The sequence below is a fragment of the Acinonyx jubatus genome, chromosome A1 (genome assembly GCF_027475565.1).
Source record: "Acinonyx jubatus isolate Ajub_Pintada_27869175 chromosome A1, VMU_Ajub_asm_v1.0, whole genome shotgun sequence".
In the NCBI taxonomy this organism is placed as follows: domain Eukaryota; kingdom Metazoa; phylum Chordata; class Mammalia; order Carnivora; family Felidae; genus Acinonyx; species Acinonyx jubatus.
Window position 1 is genome coordinate 211,066,183 of NC_069380.1, and position 21,294 is coordinate 211,087,476.

Sequence of the window (21,294 nt, forward strand, 5' to 3'; positions counted from 1 at the left end):
CACCAGTTTACATTCCCACCAACAGTGCAAGAGGGGTCCCGTTTCTCCACATCCTCGCCAGCATCTATAGTCTCCTGATTTGTTCATTTTAGCCACTCTGACTGGCGTGAGGCGATTTTCTCAGTGTGGTTTTGATTTGTATTTCCCTGATGAGGAGTGATGTTGAGCATCTTTTCATGTGCCTGTTGGCCATACAGAAAATATTTCTAAAGAAAAACTTTTCTTCCTCAATACTGAGAAATATATACTTGTTAATACCAAAGCTATAGTCAATGCTTACATTTAAGTCCATTTTCAAGAACTTCCTAAAATCTCATGTGTCAGTGATATGTGTATATAATCCAAAACCCTGTATTGTGGTATTCCTCATTGATATTTAGAACACAGATGAAGGATGTCTTTATAAACTGTTTTTTTTTAATCTTTAAAATTTTTATTTTAGAGAGACAGAGAGACATGTGAGCAGGGGAGACAGGCAGACAGACAGAATCTTAAATAGACTCCACACTCAGCACTGAGACTGACTTAGGGCTTGATCCCACGACCCTGGGATCATGATCTGAGCCAAAATCAAGAGTTAGACGCTCAAACGAGACACCGAGGTGCCCCTAAACTAAACACTTTATTTGAAATGCCCGGTGATATAATTTACCAAATTGGTGGCAGTCAATAGACAGGGACTGAATTTCATTCAAACAGAATTACAGAGCATGAGAACTAAATGATCTGAATGTTCCTAAAATAGAAATTGGTGCCCTTGTATTCCACCTGAATTAAAACGATGCTTGAGTCACATCCTAGTTCATGGGAATTATAATAAATGACTACTGAAACAGACTCATAAGATCAGTGCTATGAACACATTGAGATCATACACAATTAACTAGTGCTATGGTTTGATTTTAAATCTTTATTTTTTTAATTTTTGTTTTTTGTTTTAAATCTTTAAAATCTCAAAACATACCTTTTTATTTATTTTAGCACACAAAATAATTTACTCATAAAAGTAACATCCGTTTATAGAATTCTAATAAAATTTTTTCAAAACTTAAAAATAAATAGCACTCTTTTGCAATTCTGATTTTACAGAGAAAACTTTTTGGCACATAATGTTCTATCAAAATAGAAAGCTGAATCACTTTGCTTTGCTTTTCACAACAGAAATAGGCATTCACGCTATCAGCCTTGGGAAATTGGTGACGAGAAAAATTCGCAGGAAAATAGCATCATTGGAAAAATGGGATCTGGTGCCATCTATTGAGTGGCAATGGTAATGTGATCTTGGGTATTAGCCATCAAGTTAAGTAACATACAATTGCAGTTACATGCAGCTGCACAGGTACACATGTAGTCAAGGCCTGACAGTAACATGTAAAATGAAAACAAATGCTATGTTAGGACTGAGGAATGGATGGATGTTTTTTTCCCCCTTTAAATGCCATCCTACCTTTTAAAGAAAAAGAAATTACGTAGTGAAAAATAATTGCTGAACATGGGGAATGCTGAAGACGGGAAGACTGGTAAATTAAGCAAATGGAAAGTTCTATGATTTAGAGGGACTCAGATAGGGTCTCTTCCTCACGGGGAGGCTGGTGGAAGGCAGTTATGTCTTTGGGTATTTACCGTAGGTCAGAATTAAGGATTTACCTTTTTTCCTACTATTTACATTAAAAGCTAGTTTATTTGAAGAAATTATCAACCCAGACTGCCAATAAAGTGGCACTTAGGAACTATAACGATAATCGATGCCAATACTGATCATCTGGAGGCACCAAAAACCCTGAAGGGCTTTTCTGATTAGCAAAGAAAATTTTTGTTTTGTTGACTGCTCAAATAGACCTTCTCCATACCAACAATAATGTGAGTTTGCCACAACAGCTGCACCACAACCCTGACAGTCTTGGGAAGGTAGGATTCCTGCAACATTTTCATGGACTAGCAAGTTTATTTATTTATTTTTTTGGTAGCTTTTGAGAATGTTACTTTCTTATCCTGCCAGGATGCCTTGAGTACTAAGAGGATGCCTAAGACATGTTTGTGGTTGCTCCTTCATAATACTTCTCGTAATCCATAATTTGTTTCTTAGCCATCCCCTAAGAGGGCAGGGGGCCTTGTCTATCCTGTTCATCACCATATACCCAGCACTTAATTATGTTTAGCACATGTAAATGCTCAATAAATGTCAGTTGGTTGAGTGAATAAATGAATGAATTTTGTACAGTCCAACTGACCTAGGGGGAAAAAACAACCCGCACAAAATGAGGAAGACTATGATGGAAAGGAAGAAAAATAAGCAACAATTAATTGGAGGGGGGGAGGGTAGAACTGATGTAAAAAAAAAAATTGTCATCATTCAACAACTGATAAGATCTGTTTGAGATTCAAACTATCTGAAAGATTTTAACAAAGTTAATATAAAAACAAAAGTCTTCTCTGGAAGACTCATTTATAATAAGTTAATGAAAACCCTGTTATTACATCAAGATGTTCTAGGAACCTAGTGTTTTGTTGTTTCAAGATGGAGAACACTCTGCTAAATACACCAGGTGAATGTCTACAGCCTCATACAGGGAGCTCAGCACATTAAGGACTTTTTCTTGAATGGTGTCGACTTGCTCAGAAGGACAGTAATCGTCCAGACTTGACCTGGAACCAAGAAGGGAAAGAAAAAGAAAAATACACATAAATGTGATCATACTGTGCAGTGAGGAAACGTCTGCATGTGTTGATTTCAATATAAAATAGAAACAAAGATGTACTGAATTTTGGAATAATAACAGTTGGAAGCTACTAAATAGTTACTCTATGTCAGGTACATTACATTATATTCTTTAATCTTCTCAGCAACTCTATGAAATAGGTACTTTTACTATCCCTTTAAAGGAATCTAAACAGAAAGATTAACCTGCGTAAGTCACATAGCTAGTAAGTGCTAGTGACAGGATTCAAGATGACACAGCACGCTTCAAAGCCTCAGTGCTTTATCATTAGACTGCTGTTTCCCTTAGAGGGAGATATGGGAAATACTGGGGGTTCTTAAGTGAGTGGACATCTTTCCTATCCTTTTATTATGGGTACATTAGGGCTAGAAATTACAAGGGTAGAGTCTTCCCAACTGATAATAGGTTTCTACTTCTACAAACTATTTGTTAACAAGCATACAGAATTATCCAGAATCAAATGTGGAGATGTGCTGGTATTAGGATTAGTTTCCTAGATGGTATAAAGGAGAAAAGAGCAAAGTAGGATAAGGCAGGAATCTGTATCTTGGTGACTCTTTGTAGAATCACCAACTACAAATTTAGTTACCAACTAGTTACAGTGTCACTGACAATTATAGCCAGATTAAGTTCTGAAATGACTTGATCAGCGTCTCCTGGTTCCGGACTTGGGTGAGGAAAGCCATTTGAGGAGGATGGATTGGAAAGAGTGGCATAGAAATCTTTATGGAAGGAAATGCAGGGGTGTCTGGACGGCTCAGTCAGTTAAGTGTCCAACTCTTGATTTCAGCTCAGGTCATGATCTCCCGGCTGTGGGATTGAGCTCTGAACTGGGCTCTGAGCTGACAGTGTGTAGCCTGCCTGAGATTCTCTCTTTCCCTCCCCCCCCCCCCCAACTCTCTCTCTTTCTCAAAATAAATAAAAATTAAAAACAACTTGAAAAGGGGTGACTGGGTGTCTCAATTGGTTAAATGTCCAACTTTGGGTCAGGTCATGATCTCACTGCTCGTTGAGTTTGAGCTCCGCGTTTAGCTCTGTGCTGACAACTCAAAGCCTGGAGCCTGCTTGGGATCCTGTGTCTCCCTCTCTCTCTGCCCCTCCCCGCTCATGCTCTGTCTCTCTCAAAAATAAATAAAAAACATTTAAAAAAACACAAAAACTTAAAAAGAAAAGAAGGAAATGGAATTAGTTATTTAGTCCTCGTCACAAGTATTTTAGACCTAAATAATCTGTGAGACTTCTGATAAACTCATTCTATTCTCTGGTGATCAGGTTATTTTTGAGACTAGATGTAAATATTTAAACACAATAAATAAGACAGAGCGATTAAAATTATTAAATACTACCTAATATATACATATGGATAAAGACCTACTTCAAGAAAGTATCATATATAAAAGTTTAATTTATAAGCCTCAATCAGTCAAAGCTTTCTGGCTTCTTTAAAACAGAGTAGTTCTTGATGCAAACTACCCTCAAGATGTAGTTTTGGAAATCTGTTGGTGCATTTTTGATTGTCACAATGACAACCGAAGGGCCAAGGTGAGAGGGCAGGGCTGCTAAAATGCTTGCAACATGCAGGACAGTCCTGCACTATGAATGTGAATATGAATACTTGTCCTGTGTCCTACATACTTTTTTCCAAAGTTCATGGAGCACTCACATAAGTGAAAACCATTTTTAATTTTTTGAGCCTAGAATTTAATACTCTTTTACATATGAACAAAGTATTTTTGAAAATGAATTAAATATAAACTAAATTTCCCAAGAATGCAACTACTCTGTATGTTGAGGGAAGATTGGACTCTAACCTTAGAGCTTTACCAGGAAATTGTTATGACCAGAAAAAACATGTCACATGGGGCACCTGGGTGACTCTGTCAGTTAAGCATCTGACTCTTGATTTCAGCTCAGGTCATGATCTCACAGTTCGTGAGACTGAGCTCCACATCAGGCTCTGTGCTCACAGTGCAGAGCCTGCTTGGGATTCTCTCTCCCTCTCTCAAAACAAATAAATAAACTTAAAAAAAACAAACAAACATGTCACCATGGCAGTGCTGTTAGGGTATTTGGCCAATACATCACGTGATTATCTGTCTGCATTTGTAACTGTTACATTTAGAGACTCCTTGTAAAGATGCTAGTCTTGTGTGGCATTTTAATACATATTATTTTATCAATTACTTTTATTTCTTTTATGTTAGGATTTTCTTGTGTGTACGCACATATAAACATATGTTTAAATTATGTGTACAGGTATATTATTGCTATAGAATAAATGTTTGTGTCCCCGCCAAATTCGTATATTGAATCCAATCCTCAATGTCATCATATTTTGATTAGATCACAAGGGTGGACCCCTCACAAATGAGATTAGTGCTGTTATAAGAGACCCCAGAGACCTCCTTCATGAGGTTTACAGGGAGAAGATGGCTGTGAACCAGGAAGCAGGTCTTTACCACACTGAATCTGTTAGTAACTTTACCTTAGACCATCCAGCCTCCAGGACTGTGAGAAATGGATTTCTCTTGTTTATAAGCCACCTGGTCTATGGTATGTTTGTTAATGCAGCCTGAATGAACTATGTAGGTTAGATCACCTATGAATTTCATTTCAGCATGGTAAAAGGAGGTTACAAAATATTTGTCATAAAATATATAAAGTACTAACCTCATAGTTCCATACAAAACCAGCCCAAAGATGAACACAGAAAAGTTTCATTAAATTGTTGTAACTATTCAGCAATTATGTTCAAATTTAAAAAATGGCAGCAGCTAAATATTCATTTGTAGGACAAAGAAATAGGAATTCCTGTGTTCATCTGAATAGTATCACCAACTTCAAAGACAAGATAATAAGAATTGTATGTTTTTTGCCAACCATCACTAAGAGGAAAGAGCAAATACAACATCTGAATTTTGAGCTGAGTAGGTAAAAAATTGGTTAGTAATAGTAATCATTAGATTAACCTGTGGAAACTGTATTAATTTCTTATGGCAGCTGTAATAAATTGCCACAAATTTAGCAGCTTAAAGCAACACAAAATTACTACCTTACAGTCTTGTTGGAGATGAGAAGTCCTATAATAGAGGGGCTAGCAGGGCTGCATTCTTCTCTAGGTTCTAGGGGAGAATGTTAGTCTTTCCAGTTTCTGGAGGCTGTCTGCATTCCTTAGCCTGAGGCCCTATCCTCCATCTTCTAAGCCAGTAGCCTAGCATCTTCCAATGTCTCGAATTCTGACCCTCTTAAAATGACGACTGTGATCACACTGGTCCACTGGATAATCCAAGGTATTCTCATTTCAAGATCCTTGAGTTAATTACAACTGCAAGGTCCCTTTTCCTATAGAAAGTTACATATCTGCAGGTTCTGGAGATTAGGATGTGAACATCTTTGGCGTACCACTATTCAGGCTACCACACTTACCTTGCAATTGTCACGAGAGTAGGTTTTGGTAAATTTTTCAGTAAATAATATACAGACTGAATAAGATACTCAATTTCTTGTTCTGTGCTGATATGGTGAGGAAGTTCTGAATAATCACAGGTTAGACCAGCCTGGTGAACCTGAAAATAAGAAAATTAAGAATTACACTATAAGGCTTTATTGTTTTTAGAAAATTCTTTAACCATTAGAGGACTTGCTGATACATTTTTTAATAATATTGTGGACTGGGATTGTTTTTTCCTTAACAGCTTCTGTGTCACAGAAGTTACCTATTCTCTCAAGTTTTGAAAGAACTGGCCTGTACATTTGTTTGGGCCTGATGCCTTTTGTAGGAATAACTCCTTAACTATTTTTTTTATTTTATAATTACGGATTAATTCAGTTTCTGTCTTTACTTGAGTCTATTTTGACAATTCATATTATCTAGCAAATTATCTATTACACCTAGATTCTAAAAGCTGATATAAAATTGTACATAATATTCTGGTTTTACCTTTTCTTTCAACATATTATTTTATTTTTAAAATACATGCATGTACTGCTATATTCAAAGTTTTAAGAGGATACAAGGGAGAGTTTTCCTCCTGTCACCAGTTCCTTATATATCCTTTATGTACAATCAAATAGTACTGACATACATTTATGTGTCTTAAATGTAAATGACTGATGTTCCAGTCTCATAGCACTAAACTGTGCCTGAAAGTTAGAAGTGGCTCACAGGCTAACATCTTATAGCCTTTGCTTGAAGTTTTGAAAATTGGAACTCAAGTATGTCACTGTTTTGCCTACTGTATATAAGTGCAAAGCATGGAAAAAAACCATTAATCTGATATTTTATTGGAGGTTCTGAATACACATCAAAAATTTAACTAGGAACAATCCTCGTAGTAAAATGATATGAATGTTCTTTTCTACTGAACTGATCAAAACACTTAGTGTTCCAACTCTGCAGCTATAGGCACATCATATTTGATTACATTATCTGCAACCAAGCCCATGCCATCCCTTCTGTCTTTCAACAAACAATGTACAAACCACTCCCAACCAGTGGAAAATCCAGAGGTAATATAATGATTATAGCAGACCTGCATGAAGACACATTCAATAATGTCATGTGAACTCAAAACATTTTTAAATCCTAAGGATCTTCTAACTCTATCACTCTTAATAACTGCCATGAAAAAAGGGGTGGACTAAGGCGTTTGGACTAGCTCCAATTTAAGCAAAATATTCTTTTGCTAATATTTTTTATTCTTATAAAGTTGGCATTAAATCAATACATAAACTTCAGTTCAAGTAAGGTGGTTTAATTGTATTCCATAACTAAATAAAACACTAGAACAAAATTTATTGGAAGTAAAAGCAGCAGCAGGAGTAAAAGAAGAAGACTTATAGGTCTTAGTTTTAGCACAAAATCTGAGAAAAGGCACTTGAACTTCAAATAGGAAATTTTATGCCTCAAATACTGAAAAATGATACAAAAAAATAAAAGAAATTATCATTAGAAGTATTCACTTTTGCCATAGCTTTCAGGTCACTGTTGGCAAAGTAAGCAATACAGCTGATACGGCTGAGATGTACTTGTCAGAACACCTTCTTTTATCTTTCTGCTTGGTTTTTATAATCAGGAAAGTTTTTAGAGGGAGGAAAGAAAGAAGGAGGAAGGGAGTATAAAAATGAATCAATAAAGAAGGGATATCTTTAGAAAGCTTATTTTTTTGGAAAACTTTTCCAATGTTCTGACTTCTAAGAAGTGTGTATTTTTTCATTTCTTCTCATTTTTTAAAAAGAATTCATTTACACTTCCCTGGTACACAAATAAAAGCAAACCACTTAAATAAAAAGTACTTTTTCTACCCAGAAAAATGTCTTTCTAAAGGGTCAATTTTATACCGCAATATATTTACCATTTCATAGTCTGGTACTTCCATCCGTTTTTTCAAACTCTGTACAAGTGGAATTAGTGATTCCATTCTGGAAAAAAGCCACCCCTCAATTAAACATCACACCACCTCAACTAAAATTACAGAAGCAAATGATAGATACGTAACATTTAAAGTATATCTTTAACAATACATTTCACATGATTGAGAAATGAAAGATAAAGATATTCAAATATCATCTTAAAATATTAAGAAATAAATGTTGTTTTTTCTTACCTAAAAAAGTATACATTGTGTTAAACGTTGAAAATTAACACTCAAGAAACTGAGATTTTCCTCTTTTTTAAAAATAGAAGCTCTACTGTGATTTAAAATTATTTTGATCAATAAGAAAACTAAATGCCTTGAGCACATGGTGTTGAAAAAGTTACCCAAAAGTTCAAAAAAAAATTAAGAATATATTTATTGACATACACAATTACACCTGGGAAAGTTCTATACCATTTAGTATACTAACACTAGTGCCTTTAAGTCATTTAAATTTTATTTATTATTTATTTTTGATGCTTTTTATTTTTGAGAGAGAGAGTGCACGCAAGCAAGCGGGGGAGAGGCAGAGAGAGATGGAGATAGAATCTGAAGCAGGCTCCAGGCTCTGAGCTGTCGGCACAAAGCTTGACATGGGGCTTGAACTCGTGAACCACGAGATCATGACCTGAGCAGAAGTCGGACTTTTAACCAACTGAGCCAACCAGGTGCCCATTATTAAATTTAAATAGAACTCTTTGGGAGTCCTGACTGATGTTTCTAGTATTTTGCCTTCCCCATCAATATCTATGCAACTGCTAGGAGGGAAAAAAGAAAGAGGGGGTCATGGAGACCTATCTATCCACTCATTCTGTTACTCTTTTATGAAAACACTTTCTGGTCTTCTAGACCCTAATCACCTACTTTATTTAATTCTTTTTTTTTTTTTTCTTTCTGAGGGTAGGAACCCCTGCCCATTTATTATTTTTTTTTAATATGAAATTTATTGTCAAATTGGTTTCCATCTACTTTATGTACTTCTTAAGGAACAGTGAAGATTCCTTCATGCTGAGGGTCTGGCTCTTCAGGGGCATGGTAAGTTTGGGGAGATTCTTCTTGCTGTCTCACCCACTTTTCCTTTGTGCTATTCTATTTTCCCTCCATTCCAATCATGGTCTGGACTCATTTCTGTTGTAGCCTCATTGTTTCTTCAACTCTGTGACAGAACTCTGCAGGTGCTGAAGAGTTAACTGGGCATGCTTACCAGGCACAGTGGGTTTCAGTGAAAGTGGCCCCATCTATAGGCTAGATCCAGGACTCCAAGGTTTTCATGCTATTTTAAGTTTTAAACTCGGCTTGAGATATCACAAATTCACAAAACAGTAGGTACTTTTCAATATTTCTAGGAAGAATCATGTTCTGTGAGATATTTCTAGATCTCCCTCTTCCATCATAATTTCAAGAAGGAGGGAATCATTTTTTGAATGAGTTCCCTATACTGAAGAAGAAGAGCATTAACTGATGTTAAAGTGCCTGGTCAATATTTATTGATGTGATGAATACAATTATGGTTTTTATTCCATACTACTCTTTTTTTAGAGATAATAAAGTTTTATAATGTTTATATTTCAGGGAGGTTTCTCAATATTTGAAACAAAAATTACAATGAATATTTTGAATAGGTAATACATACACATAGCAAAAGATGTTTCTCCCTCATAACTTCATCTATTAGCCATACAATTCCTCTCTTCAGAGGCAACCTCTATTCCAGTTTCCTATGTATTCTTCTAGAAATCTGATGAATTATTACCAATAACAATGACATAATAAGCCTTAGTGGCCCAAAATACTATGATTCTAACTTTCTAATTTATGTTGGTATCTTATGACTGATTTCTTACATTTACACTGTGGAGAATAATCTGTGAGAGATCAATTTGAAAATAAGCTAGTTCCGGTCTTCCTATGCTCATGGGGACAAAAAAGTTGATGTCTGATGGTTACATTTTAGTTTTCAGGCTTTTTGTTGAGTCTATATGATTTAAAGAATTATTTCAAAGACTCAGCATCACTAATCATTAAGGAAATGCAAACCAACACCACAGTAAGAAATTACCTCACATAAGTCAGAATGGCTAGTATCAAAGAACAAGAAAAGAACAAGTGTTGGTGAGGATGTGGAGAAAAGGAAGCTTTTGTGCACTGTCTGTAAAAATGTAAACTGGTACAGCCACTATGGAAAACAGTATGGAGGTTCCTCAAAAAATTAAAAATAGAAATACCATATGATCCAGGAATTCCACTACTTGGTATTTATTCAAAGAAAACAGAAACACTAATTTGAAAAGATATATCCACTCCTATTGTTACTGCAGTATTATTTGTTATAGTCAAGATACGAAAGCAACCCAAGTGTCCATCGATAGACAAACGAATAAAGAAAATGTAAGACAGATATATGCACATACACATGTCTATGTATACAATGGAATATTACCCAGACATAAAAAAAGAATGAAATCTTAATATTTATGACAACATGGATAAACCTAGAGTATCATGCTCAGTGAAGTAAGTTTGATAAGTACCATATGATTTCACTTGTGCAATCTAAAGCAGGACAAATGAACAAACAAAAACAGAAACAGACTCATAAATACAGAGAACCAGTGGCTGCCAGAGGGGGTGGGGAGACAGGTGAAACAGGTGAAGGGGATTAAGAGGTCCAAATTTCCAGTCATAAAAATAAGTCACAGGAATAAAAACTAAAGCATAGGGAATATAGTCAATGGTATAATAATATTGTATAGTAACAGGTGGTAACCACATTTATTGTGGTGAGCACTGTAGAATATATCGAATTGTCGATTCATTATGTTGTATACCTGAGACTAATATAATATTGTACGTCAACTACACTTCACTAGAAAAAAAACAGAATTAGTTCCAAGAAAAGTACACTATTTATGTCAACATTCTTTCAAACTTGCTTTTTAACACTAAAGGCACTCTTCACCCCACCCTATAAATCGACAAATGATCACACGAAAAGAACTTTCTCTTCATGTTTTCAAGGTAATGTTAATGCTGAGACAATTGGCCAAATAGATGACCTGATGAAGAATCCAGCTTTCAAATCGTGCTTCCTCATATGATGGGCAGTTTTGACCTTCTACTCATATTGGGTTATCCTTAAAAGGAAGCAAATTTTCACATTTTAATTTACCAATCTAGTAATTTACTTTTTTATTGATAATTTTTTTTCTTACTCTCCTTTGAATGGGGGCTGTCTTACAAATCATTAATCTTCTGTAAGACCCAGCACCACATCTTATAGGGGCAGCTACTGCACAATGATTAAAAGCATACCCACTTACTATGGGACTCAGAGCAACTTAAACCTCTGTGTCTTAGCTTCCTCACCTATAAAATGAACACAAAGTCTTAAGATTGTTAGAAGGAATAAATGAGGTAAATGCAAGAAAAAAATCTTACAACTGGGCATACAGATAGCACCTAGTAAAGGCTAACTATTGCTAGTAAATTTGTGTTGGCATTTTTTTTTTTTTAAGATACTATTTTTAAGTAAGCACTACACCCAATGTGGGGCTCCAACTCACAACCCTGAGATCAAGCATCACATGCTCTACAAACTGAGCCAGCCAGCATCCTTGTGTTGGCATTTAATACTAATTTTTAAAAAGTAATTTATCTAGCAAACCTAACAATATATCTAGGACTGAAATAAAGTTGGGGAAAAAATGTTTCAAGGTCTTACCCAGGGTTTGAAGCCCATTTCTGTACAGTTTCTTCATCATCACCATCACACAAATCAGCAAAAGCAGCTTCTAAATCTTCTAACTGATGAATTCGAGTATCAACACAATCTACCAAATCTTCCTTTAAGCACATTGAAAAGCCAAGATTATAATTTTTCTTTGAAAAAGTGAAATTCCATTACAATGAAAATATCAGTTCAATTAGTTAAACCATGACTTGTAAGTACTAACCATGGGTTTACCCAATAAACACACAAAGATTCTGGTGAGATGTCCGAGAGCACTCTAATGGGCTATAAGATATTATTAGATATGTAACAGACAAAACGCAAAAGAAACAAATGAAGGATACCTCTGTCAGGTTGGTATCAGGCTTTTTAAATTGGTACAACTCTTGTAAGATTTTGTATTCTTCCTGGAAAACAAAACAAAAACCCATATAGTAGGGGAAAAAAACCCAATTTTTTTGATGATATTCTTTAAGTAAAAATGGCTGTGATATTAGGAAGATAGATAATTATTTAAAAATCAGTCTGTGAAAATCCAGCAAATGTATAGTTCAGATATCATTATAAACACCGTCATTTCTATACTGACAAGAATGTATGAAATAGCTATGGAAAAGACTTGATATGAAAGAAGATTTTTAATAATATTCTACTCTATAAATTGGTACATCTTAGGATCTAAACAGATTTTCGCTATTTACAGGAAATATACATGTCCTGAATAACAAAAGAACGCTCCATGTTCACTTTGCAGCCCTTTCCCTAGCTGCAAAAGAGAACCCTGAAGTTCAAAGGTGATAGGGGAGGCAGTTACAATGGAAGAAGGATACTTTCTAAGCACTGACTTTGCAGGAGAGTGTCTCTCTTCATTCAGCACACTAAATAGCCCCATTATACATGGGTATATCTGGCCCCAAAATCCCATTTAGGAGTATTGTTGCGAAGAAATTATATGCAAGAGCTGAAGTTCACAAAGCACAGTGTTGTGCCACTCCCTCACTGTAATAATCCTGTGACTTGGGTGTGATTATTTTTATTTTATACTTGAACTGTGGGTCAGAAAGGTTAAGTAACTTTCCCAAGAAGTGATAAGCAGAAGCAACAAACAGAACTTAACTCACTCTGGACTTCTGCACATGCTCTTTAAAAAAGGTAAACAAGTGACTTTAACTACATTAAAAAAAAGTCTATTAAATTATAAAGTATACTACATGCTCTTTTCCAAAAGTTCCATAGTACCAAATGGTATAAAGGATACAAAAAACTCCACTACCCAGGTTTCCTGATAGTACTGGAAACGGAATACCTGCCATTAAGTTCCTTATGTAACTTTTTAGAAATTTTCATTAAAAATATTTGATGAGTATATTTGTAAAATAAATTCCTAAAGTCAGTTTCTTCAGCTTTCAGACGCGCCTATTCTTCAAGTTTTCTAAATAGCTCTAAGGTCATTTCATAATTCTAAGAACTTGTGGTTACAGTCACTGGCTCCACATACAACAGCAGAAAGAAATAGCAATTTTTCTCCCTTATTTACAAGTTGGGAAAATACTCTAGGTCCCCCATTCTTGTTCCAGATTACACTAAATCCTCAAATCTTACCTATTTTTAATCATTACCTACTTAGAGGTCTTCAATAACTTAGATAAACCACCATGGCTTCTTATACGTACATATTATGATTGTAAGGTGCAGCATCGTTGTTATAATCAAACACTGAATTTGGGTAGAAAAAATACAGTTGATCTGAATCACTGAAATAGGTCTGAATAACCTCCCAAATGTTGAAGTAAGCAGTTGTGCCCATAAAATGCACCTAGGAATGCTCATTTGGATCATGAATTTACCCGTTTCTTAAATGCCTAGTTCTATCTCAGATCTGTGCATACTAATATTGTCTGGTGATTTGCATTTAAGATCTGATGAGGTACCCTACGGATTAGAGGCCTGAATCATTAGCTGCAAATAGTACATGTGTGATCAGGCACCTGATTCAGATTTTTCAGTGAAAAATCTGTCACACAGGGCTTTCTTTACATGTATAGAATATCTCCGGAAAGATACACCAAGAAACTGGTGATGTTTCTTTCTGAGGTAAGAAACTGAGGAAATGAGGATGGGGTGAGAGAGTGACATTCTTTAATGTATATATTTTCTTACACTGTATGATTTTAGTTTTTTCAACTACCCATGTACGTATTACCTCAATAAATACAAAATAAATACTATCTAGAGCAGGGATTTGCAACCCACAGCTCACAACCTGTTTTTGTATGGCATTCAAATTAAGAAAGGTACATATAAACTTCAATTTAAAAAAAGGTATGTATAATTTAAAAACGTTTAAATACAACAAGGAAGAATGTGTGATAGAGACCATATGGGACCCCCAAAAAAGTAATTAATATCTGGCTGTTTGCAGAAAATTTGCTGAGCCCTGATCTAGAGAAATGTCATACAATTCTCAAGATCTACATTTTAAAAATGCCACATGTTTACCTGAGTGAACATTTCTTTGAAGGGATTCTTGACTGAAAAAAAATCCAAGTCAATATCCAAAACAAATGCATCCCCTTTCTTCAAAATTTCTAGAATTTCCCCAGTGCTGACTGTTGTCTGGCATTCTTGGCTTTCAGAAAAGCATGGACGTGACTGCTCTAGGCAAGTTTGGCCCTTCTTCTGTGTCACTGTGTCCTTTTCCAGTCCTTCTGAATAAGAGTCACAGTTAGTAGAGGCAGTGTTTTCTGCATCTTCCAGTGCTAGCTTTGGCTTCTTAGCAGAAGACACTGCATCATTTTCTTCTTGATTGTTACAGAGTTTGTAAGGTTTCACCATAATCACATCCAATTGCAAAGGTTTTTGGTTCTCTAGCTGGTCTTCAGTTACATAAAGACCGTCACTTAGAAAGTAATGATCTGTACTTGTAACCCTGCATTAGAGGAAAAAACTATTTTAAAGAAAAATGGACAACTTTGCTGACATTTCATATAGTATTTCCAAAGCACTCAGAAACGTAACAAAGAACATATTTAACAAAAGCTAAGAGCTATCCCTACTTTTTGTAATTCCTGTTCTTCTGCAGCAATAGCATTCCCCAAATTTTTAGCTGGGCACACAACTGCCCAAAGTAAAGACTGTTAAGTAAAGATTTCATAATCTACCTTGCAGCCAGGTGTGGCCAATTGACTAAGTTCTGGCCTAAGGCTGTGAATGGAAAAGAAGTGTATAAAACCTTGCTCTCCTTTCCTCACTGACTGGCATATGAACATGGAAGTGGCAAGCCCACCTTGGACTATGAGGACAAAGGCAATACTCTAGAGATGAAGCAAAAAGATAAAAGGAACTGGAGTTGCTGAACTGGTAAACTGCCACAAAGGCCCTGGGCTGCATGTGGTAAACTCTAATACGAGAAAGAAATAAATGATCTTCTTTAATTAACCTAGTGTGTGTGTGTGTGTGTGTGTGTGTGTGTGTGTGTGTGTTTAACTTAAAAAAAATATTTATTTTTGAGAGAGAAGAGAGAGAGAGAGAGCGTGAGCGAGGAAGGGGCACAGAGAGAAAGAGACACAGAATCTAAAGCAGGCTCCAGGCTCTGAGCTATCAGTAGAATCTGACGCAGGGCTTGAACTCATGAACTGTGAGATCGTGACCTGATCCGAAGTCAGATGCTTAACCAAATGAGCCACCAAGGGGCCCCTTTAAGCTAGTGTTTTGGAGCTCATATCAGCTGAAACTTTAACCAAATAATCACTTATGAGAAAAATTGTATCTGGAAATAATTTCGCTTAACAGAAACTTCCTCTGATGTGTTTCAAAGCTTTGTCAAATTTTATATGAACATATTTTAATATGAAAAGCAACTTAAAAATGTTATACATATGCAGAATGCATTTTACAAGTTACAGATTTCTACTCAGTAAGTTCTTAGCTTTTCACTATTTTATGCCTTAGTAAATACTTTGAAAAGCAAAACTAAATTCTTCTTCCAGAGGCAGGCTCTATCCAACTAAAATAAAGGTCATATTTATTTTCTACTCCCCCTCCTCCAGTTATACAGCATTAAATTTAAAAAGGTATTAATTTTCCAAAATAAGATTAATGACATAATAAAGCTAATATCCAGGCTTCTTATAAATTATGCCATCCTAAGAAAGACAAAGCCTGTATTCTCCAAACTAAATTTGCATTCTTCTTTAATAAAGGACCCTTCACATTCATTTCATCACAAGAGAATGTAGAAAGTCAAGAACATGTTGATATTTATAAAGATAATTACAGTATTGCAATACACATAAAACATTGGTTAAACTGCTTACACAACAAAAATAGTTGCACATGTAACTCAAGTCAGAGAATGCTGTAATTTAATTTAGGTTAATTACCTAAAGCTAGTCATAGTACTAAAATGAAAACTCCAAATCTACTTTTTAGCTATTGGATTTACAAAAAAAAACCAAAAAAAACAAAAAAACCAAAAACCCAAAATGAGATAATTTTGCTTTTCCAGTGCTAACTGTTAAATTCAGTGGACAATAGTTATATTGTAAGGAAATGGCATTTCCTTAAATATACAGATCATTAAATATATATATATCTATAAGGTATTTCACTGATTTAACGGAATTAGTCATCAATGGAGCCAGAATTCCAGAAGATGGAGACCGTATTATTCAAAACCAACTTGACTAGCAACAAAATATAAATGATATGTGAAGAAGGTCCAGAGACATGAAAGCTTGGTTCCTGGTGTTTTGAGAACTATTTAAATAGTTGAGGCTTAATCTGACCCTATCTGTATGTAGAGAACTTACAAGTTATTATGGGGATTCAAAGTAAGATAAAAGAAGAACTTATTCCCTTTCACACTCACAAATATGATGAAATTACCTGATGGTTGTGGTAGAAGTGTCTCTGCCTACTAAAAAGTGATGTTTTCCCTCTCTGATTTGCTGAGCCCACATGGGATGAAGCCATAGAACATGAGAAAAATGGCCAGCATAAACCGCAGGCATAATCCAATTCTCAATACTTAATTCTCTGGAAAAGAAATAGAAAGCATGAAAGAAATAGAAATAGAAAGAATAGAAAGCATGAGTGGGTTTTCCAAATGTAATTTCACCCAGAACAAGATTTTAACAATTTTCATAATGACATCAAGGGCTTATTTCCCTTTTTCATTATACTGACATTTGCACTAACAGTGCAAAGCAATGGTGGGTTGATGTCCTGAGATTAATCAAGGCAACAGCATCAACTCTATTAGTAGTCACTGTATTCTTCACTACCAAACACCACTGACCCCTCCCAAAGCCAGTTTCATGTATAAAAAAAAAAAAAAAAAAAGCCAGTTTACTAGTTTACTAAACCTTGATCCTGAATATACATTTTAAATAGTCTGTGCAGTAAAATGAGAAATGCACAAAAAGTACTTCTGCTACATACTTTGAGGTACCATGGTTGTTTCAAGGAAAAGTACTTGTGACTGAATTGAAAACACCATTTTTCCTGAAAGAAAGATTGATCAACATACAATGGTTATTCAGACTTGAAATTGAATTGTTGGATTTCCACATTCGAACTGAGCTTTAAGAACCACTACTTGTCAAGTTTTGGTATGGTACTGAATATTCATAATTATCTGAAAAAGCTATGAAAATACTGTTCCTAAATTTTCTTCATATAGTTCCACCAAAACAACATATGGCAACAAATCGAATGCAGAAGGAGACAGGAGAAATAGCTGTCTCTTATAAAGGCAAATATTAAAGAGATGGGAAAAAAATTAAATATTGTTATTCTTCTCCCCAGATACTTTGCTTTAAAAAATAAATTTTTCATAAAAATATCATATTTATGCTAACACATACAGGTCTATTAATTTGAATGAATTACTTTAAACATTTCTCAGTTTTAAATTCAAATATGGTAAATATCAATAGATGTAACCTACACTTAGAAGAAAGCTCAGTAATTTTCAGGAATATACAGGAATCCTGAGACTAAAAAGTTTAAGAATTATTCTACAACTGTATAGTCTACATACTTATAACTTTTTTCAATTTCTAAAATATATAATCTCTAAATTTATAAAAGAGACTAACAACAATGGTAGCCTACCACATTTCTTTAGAAATTAGTGCTCTAGGGGCACCTGGATGGCTCAGTCGGTTGAGCATCTGACTTTGGCTCAGGGTTTGTGGGTTCGAGCCCTGCGTAGGGGTCTGTGCTGACAGCTCTGAGCCTGCAGCCTGCTTTGGATTCTGTGTCTCTTTCTCTCTCTGCCCCTCCCTCACTTGTACTCTGTCTCTCATAAATAAAATACAATACAATACAATACAATAAATTAGTGCTCTAAAATGGGGTTCTGGAAAAAGTCAACTAAAAGAAGTGTAGTAGGCTAAAATTAATTCATGTAAACATCTATCTCTTAATTTTATATTTATATATTATAAAAATATTATATTATATAATATAAAATATTATATTATATTAATTTTATATAATATAAATATATTATATATTTATATTAAATATATTATAAAAATATTATATTATAAAGAAAAGTTACTGCTATGTAACTTTTTACCTGATATGAGTAGACTACATTCTAACAAAATGCATACATAAACAGTGGCAGAATTTCAGAGAACTTTATTACTAAAGAAAGGCTTATAAGTCAACGTTTATAGATTCATTAGGTATAATCCTTCCTGCGGATTGTACAAATTGCGAGGTTGGAAGGACGATACTGGAAGGATATACAAGTTAAAGATGTGTTGCCTATATAATTATTGAATAATGTGTTTAAGACACATTATCTTGTGCCTTAGTATTCAGACTTTTTAAGTGGAGGGGTAGGGAGTACTGGCTCAAGTAACATCTGAAGTCTCTTCTACTTCTTTCACTGGCTGGGCCACATTTTTTTTTTTAATCAGATTTTAATTAATTAATTAATTAATTTAATGTTTATTTATTTTGAGAGAACGAGAACATGAGTGGAGGAGACACAGAGAGACACAGAACCCGAGGCAGGATCTAGGCTCTGAGCTATTAGTACAGACAGCAATGTGGGGCTTGAACCCACAAACCAGGAGATCATGACCTGTGCTGAAAACTGGATGCTTAATGGACTGAGCCACCCAGGTGCCCCAGGCTACCTGTTTTTGTAAATAAAGGTTTATTGGAACACAGCTACACTCACTTGTTACATAGTGTCCATGGTTGCTTTCATACTACAAGGGCAGAGATAAGTAATTGCAACGCAGACTGTATGGCCAGAAAGCCTAAAATATTTAATATCTGGCTTTTTATGAAAAAGTCAACAATTGGTGTAATTAAAATAAAACAGGCAAAGAAAAGAAAAAGAAAACACATGAGCTCAGCAAAGTCTAGTTCCCTTAATAGTTCATCACATCTGCAAATTGTATTTCAAGCAAATAAAAGATCTCTAACAGGGGTGCCTGGCTGGCTGTTGCTGGAGCATGCAACTCTTGATCTCAAGCTCTTGAGTTCGAGCCCCACACCAGGGGCAGAGTTCACTTAAAAACAAAACAAAAGAAAAAATCATTAACAAAAATCACGTATTACCCAAAAAGTGTTTCCTTGTCAAACACAGTGTCAGCTGGCATATTCACAGGAATAAGGAGGTCTGGATGTGAATCGAAATGCACAAAACTTATATTACTGGCAGGAAGATGCTTTGAGCCAATGGCCCGGTATATGTAAGGCAGGACCTGTAAAAACACACGCACACATTCAGAATGGGCACTGAAATCATGAGCATCCGCTCAGCTGCAGGCTGAGAAACAATGCTAAACGTAGCCGCCCGGAACTCGAAGCGCACCGAATCGTTAAACGGTAGGCAAATACAAAATCTGTTCGTCCTAGGTGGGTTTAGATAACGTTCTCCAGCTTTTTTCCCTCAGAAGTTCCAGGTTGCTCCTCCAAAGGCCTTAATGGGCATCTCTTGCTGCCATCTCGCCCCCAACACAAACTCGGAAGATGAAGCGGGTAAACAGATGGGCTCTCAGGAAAAAAACGGGTAATGAAGACACATTCTGGCATTAAGGGTGTGTTCAAGCCACCCTGGATGGCTTGAACCTTTCCACACCTTAGGATGGTGGAGCCGGGCTAGGTAGCCTGTCAAGCTCTGTGGCTCTAGATTTAAACCGGAAGTGGACAGCACCGCTTACCACGCTTGGCTTTTGCTCGGGTCCATACACTCTATCTCTAGGTCCTGGGAAACCCAACTTCCCGCCTCTCCTCTTAACTTTCTCCATCCATAAATCCGGAGCCCACTCCTTCCCTCTTTCATATCCGGATAATCCCCAAGGTCTACTAATTAAAAAAAAAAAAAAAGTCTTAGATGCATGATCCTCCCTCATAGGCTTCCAGAAGACCAGATAAAGGCACCATTTTAGCTACTCCAAAGTAGCACTGCCATAAAAAATAGAAAATACCTTCGGTGTTTACAAACGTAGGGCTCTGTGTTAGAAGATTTATAAGGAAGCTTTTTAATGTTTATTTTTGACAGAGAGAGAGCGCGAGAGAGCGAGCGAGAGACAGAACGCAAGCGGCGGAGGGCCAGAGAGGGAGCGAGACGCAGAATCCGCAGCAGGCTCCAGGCTCAGCGCTGCCCGCACAGAGCCCCAGGCGGGGTTGAACCCCGAGATCGTGACCTGAGCCCAAGTCGGATGCTTAACCGACTGGGCCACCCGGGCCACCCCATATTAAAGGATTTATGTACACACCCAGCACACAATAGCAGCGGCCCTAAGGGTGCTAAGGTGATGGTCCCGTTTCACAGATGACAGCCCACATTCTTTGCTAAAACCTTCCCACCTACACGGCAGGACTGTGTTGGAGACGCCAGGGAGAGCTGGAAGCCTCCGGTAAGAAGCAGGTTAAGGACACGGGACTCTGCAGTCAGAATGCTCAGGTTCGAAACCCAACGCCACCAGTTGTTGGTTGCGGGATTTCTGGGCAAATCGCGAGGGTTAAATGAATTACCCGACGCATACTCAGCGAACCATAAATGTCAGGGCCTGTTCCTCCCAGTTAGTCATTTTGGTGTCTTTTCCCCACAGCAATGGAACTCGCGCGGGTAACAAATTCCGATTTATCTCCGGCCTTCGATGCCGAGGCTCCGCCGCCTCCCGGGCCCTCACGCGATTCTGCCTCAGGACCCAGCAGTCGCCGGCTCACCTCCTGGTGATCCTCCACGACCCACACTGGGAGTTTGGAGTAGCGCCGGAGGCGAGCGCGCTCTCCCACAGAGTCTGCGCTCATGGTTTCCCTGTCAGCGTCCTCGCCAGCCGCAGTGCTGAGGCTAGGACTCCCGAAAGCGGGAGCTGTGGCCTCACAGACCCTCCCGGGTGGAAACGCGCGCTCACCCGGTTGTGGTTCCTTATTGGAAGATGTAGAGGAC

General features: G+C 36.6%; 1 protein-coding gene across 3 annotated transcripts; it reads right to left on the minus strand.

The window, feature by feature from the left end:
- Positions 1 to 890: 890 nt before the first annotated feature.
- Positions 891 to 21,288, minus strand: CA1H5orf22 (chromosome A1 C5orf22 homolog). Of its 3 annotated transcripts, none has more exons than XM_015077696.3 (9): positions 21,072 to 21,288; positions 19,455 to 19,600; positions 16,755 to 16,904; positions 14,367 to 14,796; positions 12,212 to 12,274; positions 11,859 to 11,980; positions 8,075 to 8,141; positions 6,147 to 6,286; positions 891 to 2,646 (listed from the first exon to the last, which is right to left on the minus strand). In XM_015077696.3, the coding sequence occupies exons 1-9, from the start codon at positions 21,153 to 21,155 to the stop codon at positions 2,514 to 2,516; spliced, it is 1,335 nt and encodes a 444-aa protein (XP_014933182.1). In that variant the 5' UTR covers positions 21,156 to 21,288; the 3' UTR covers positions 891 to 2,513. The 3 variants fall into 3 exon arrangements, with proteins under 3 accessions (XP_014933182.1, XP_014933183.1, XP_026930706.1); XM_015077697.3 differs by lacking the exon at positions 21,072 to 21,288 and adding an exon at positions 17,310 to 17,372 and having other exon boundaries at positions 19,455 to 19,578; XM_027074905.2 differs by lacking the exon at positions 19,455 to 19,600 and having other exon boundaries at positions 21,072 to 21,227.
- Between the last annotated feature and the right edge of the window lie 6 nt (positions 21,289 to 21,294).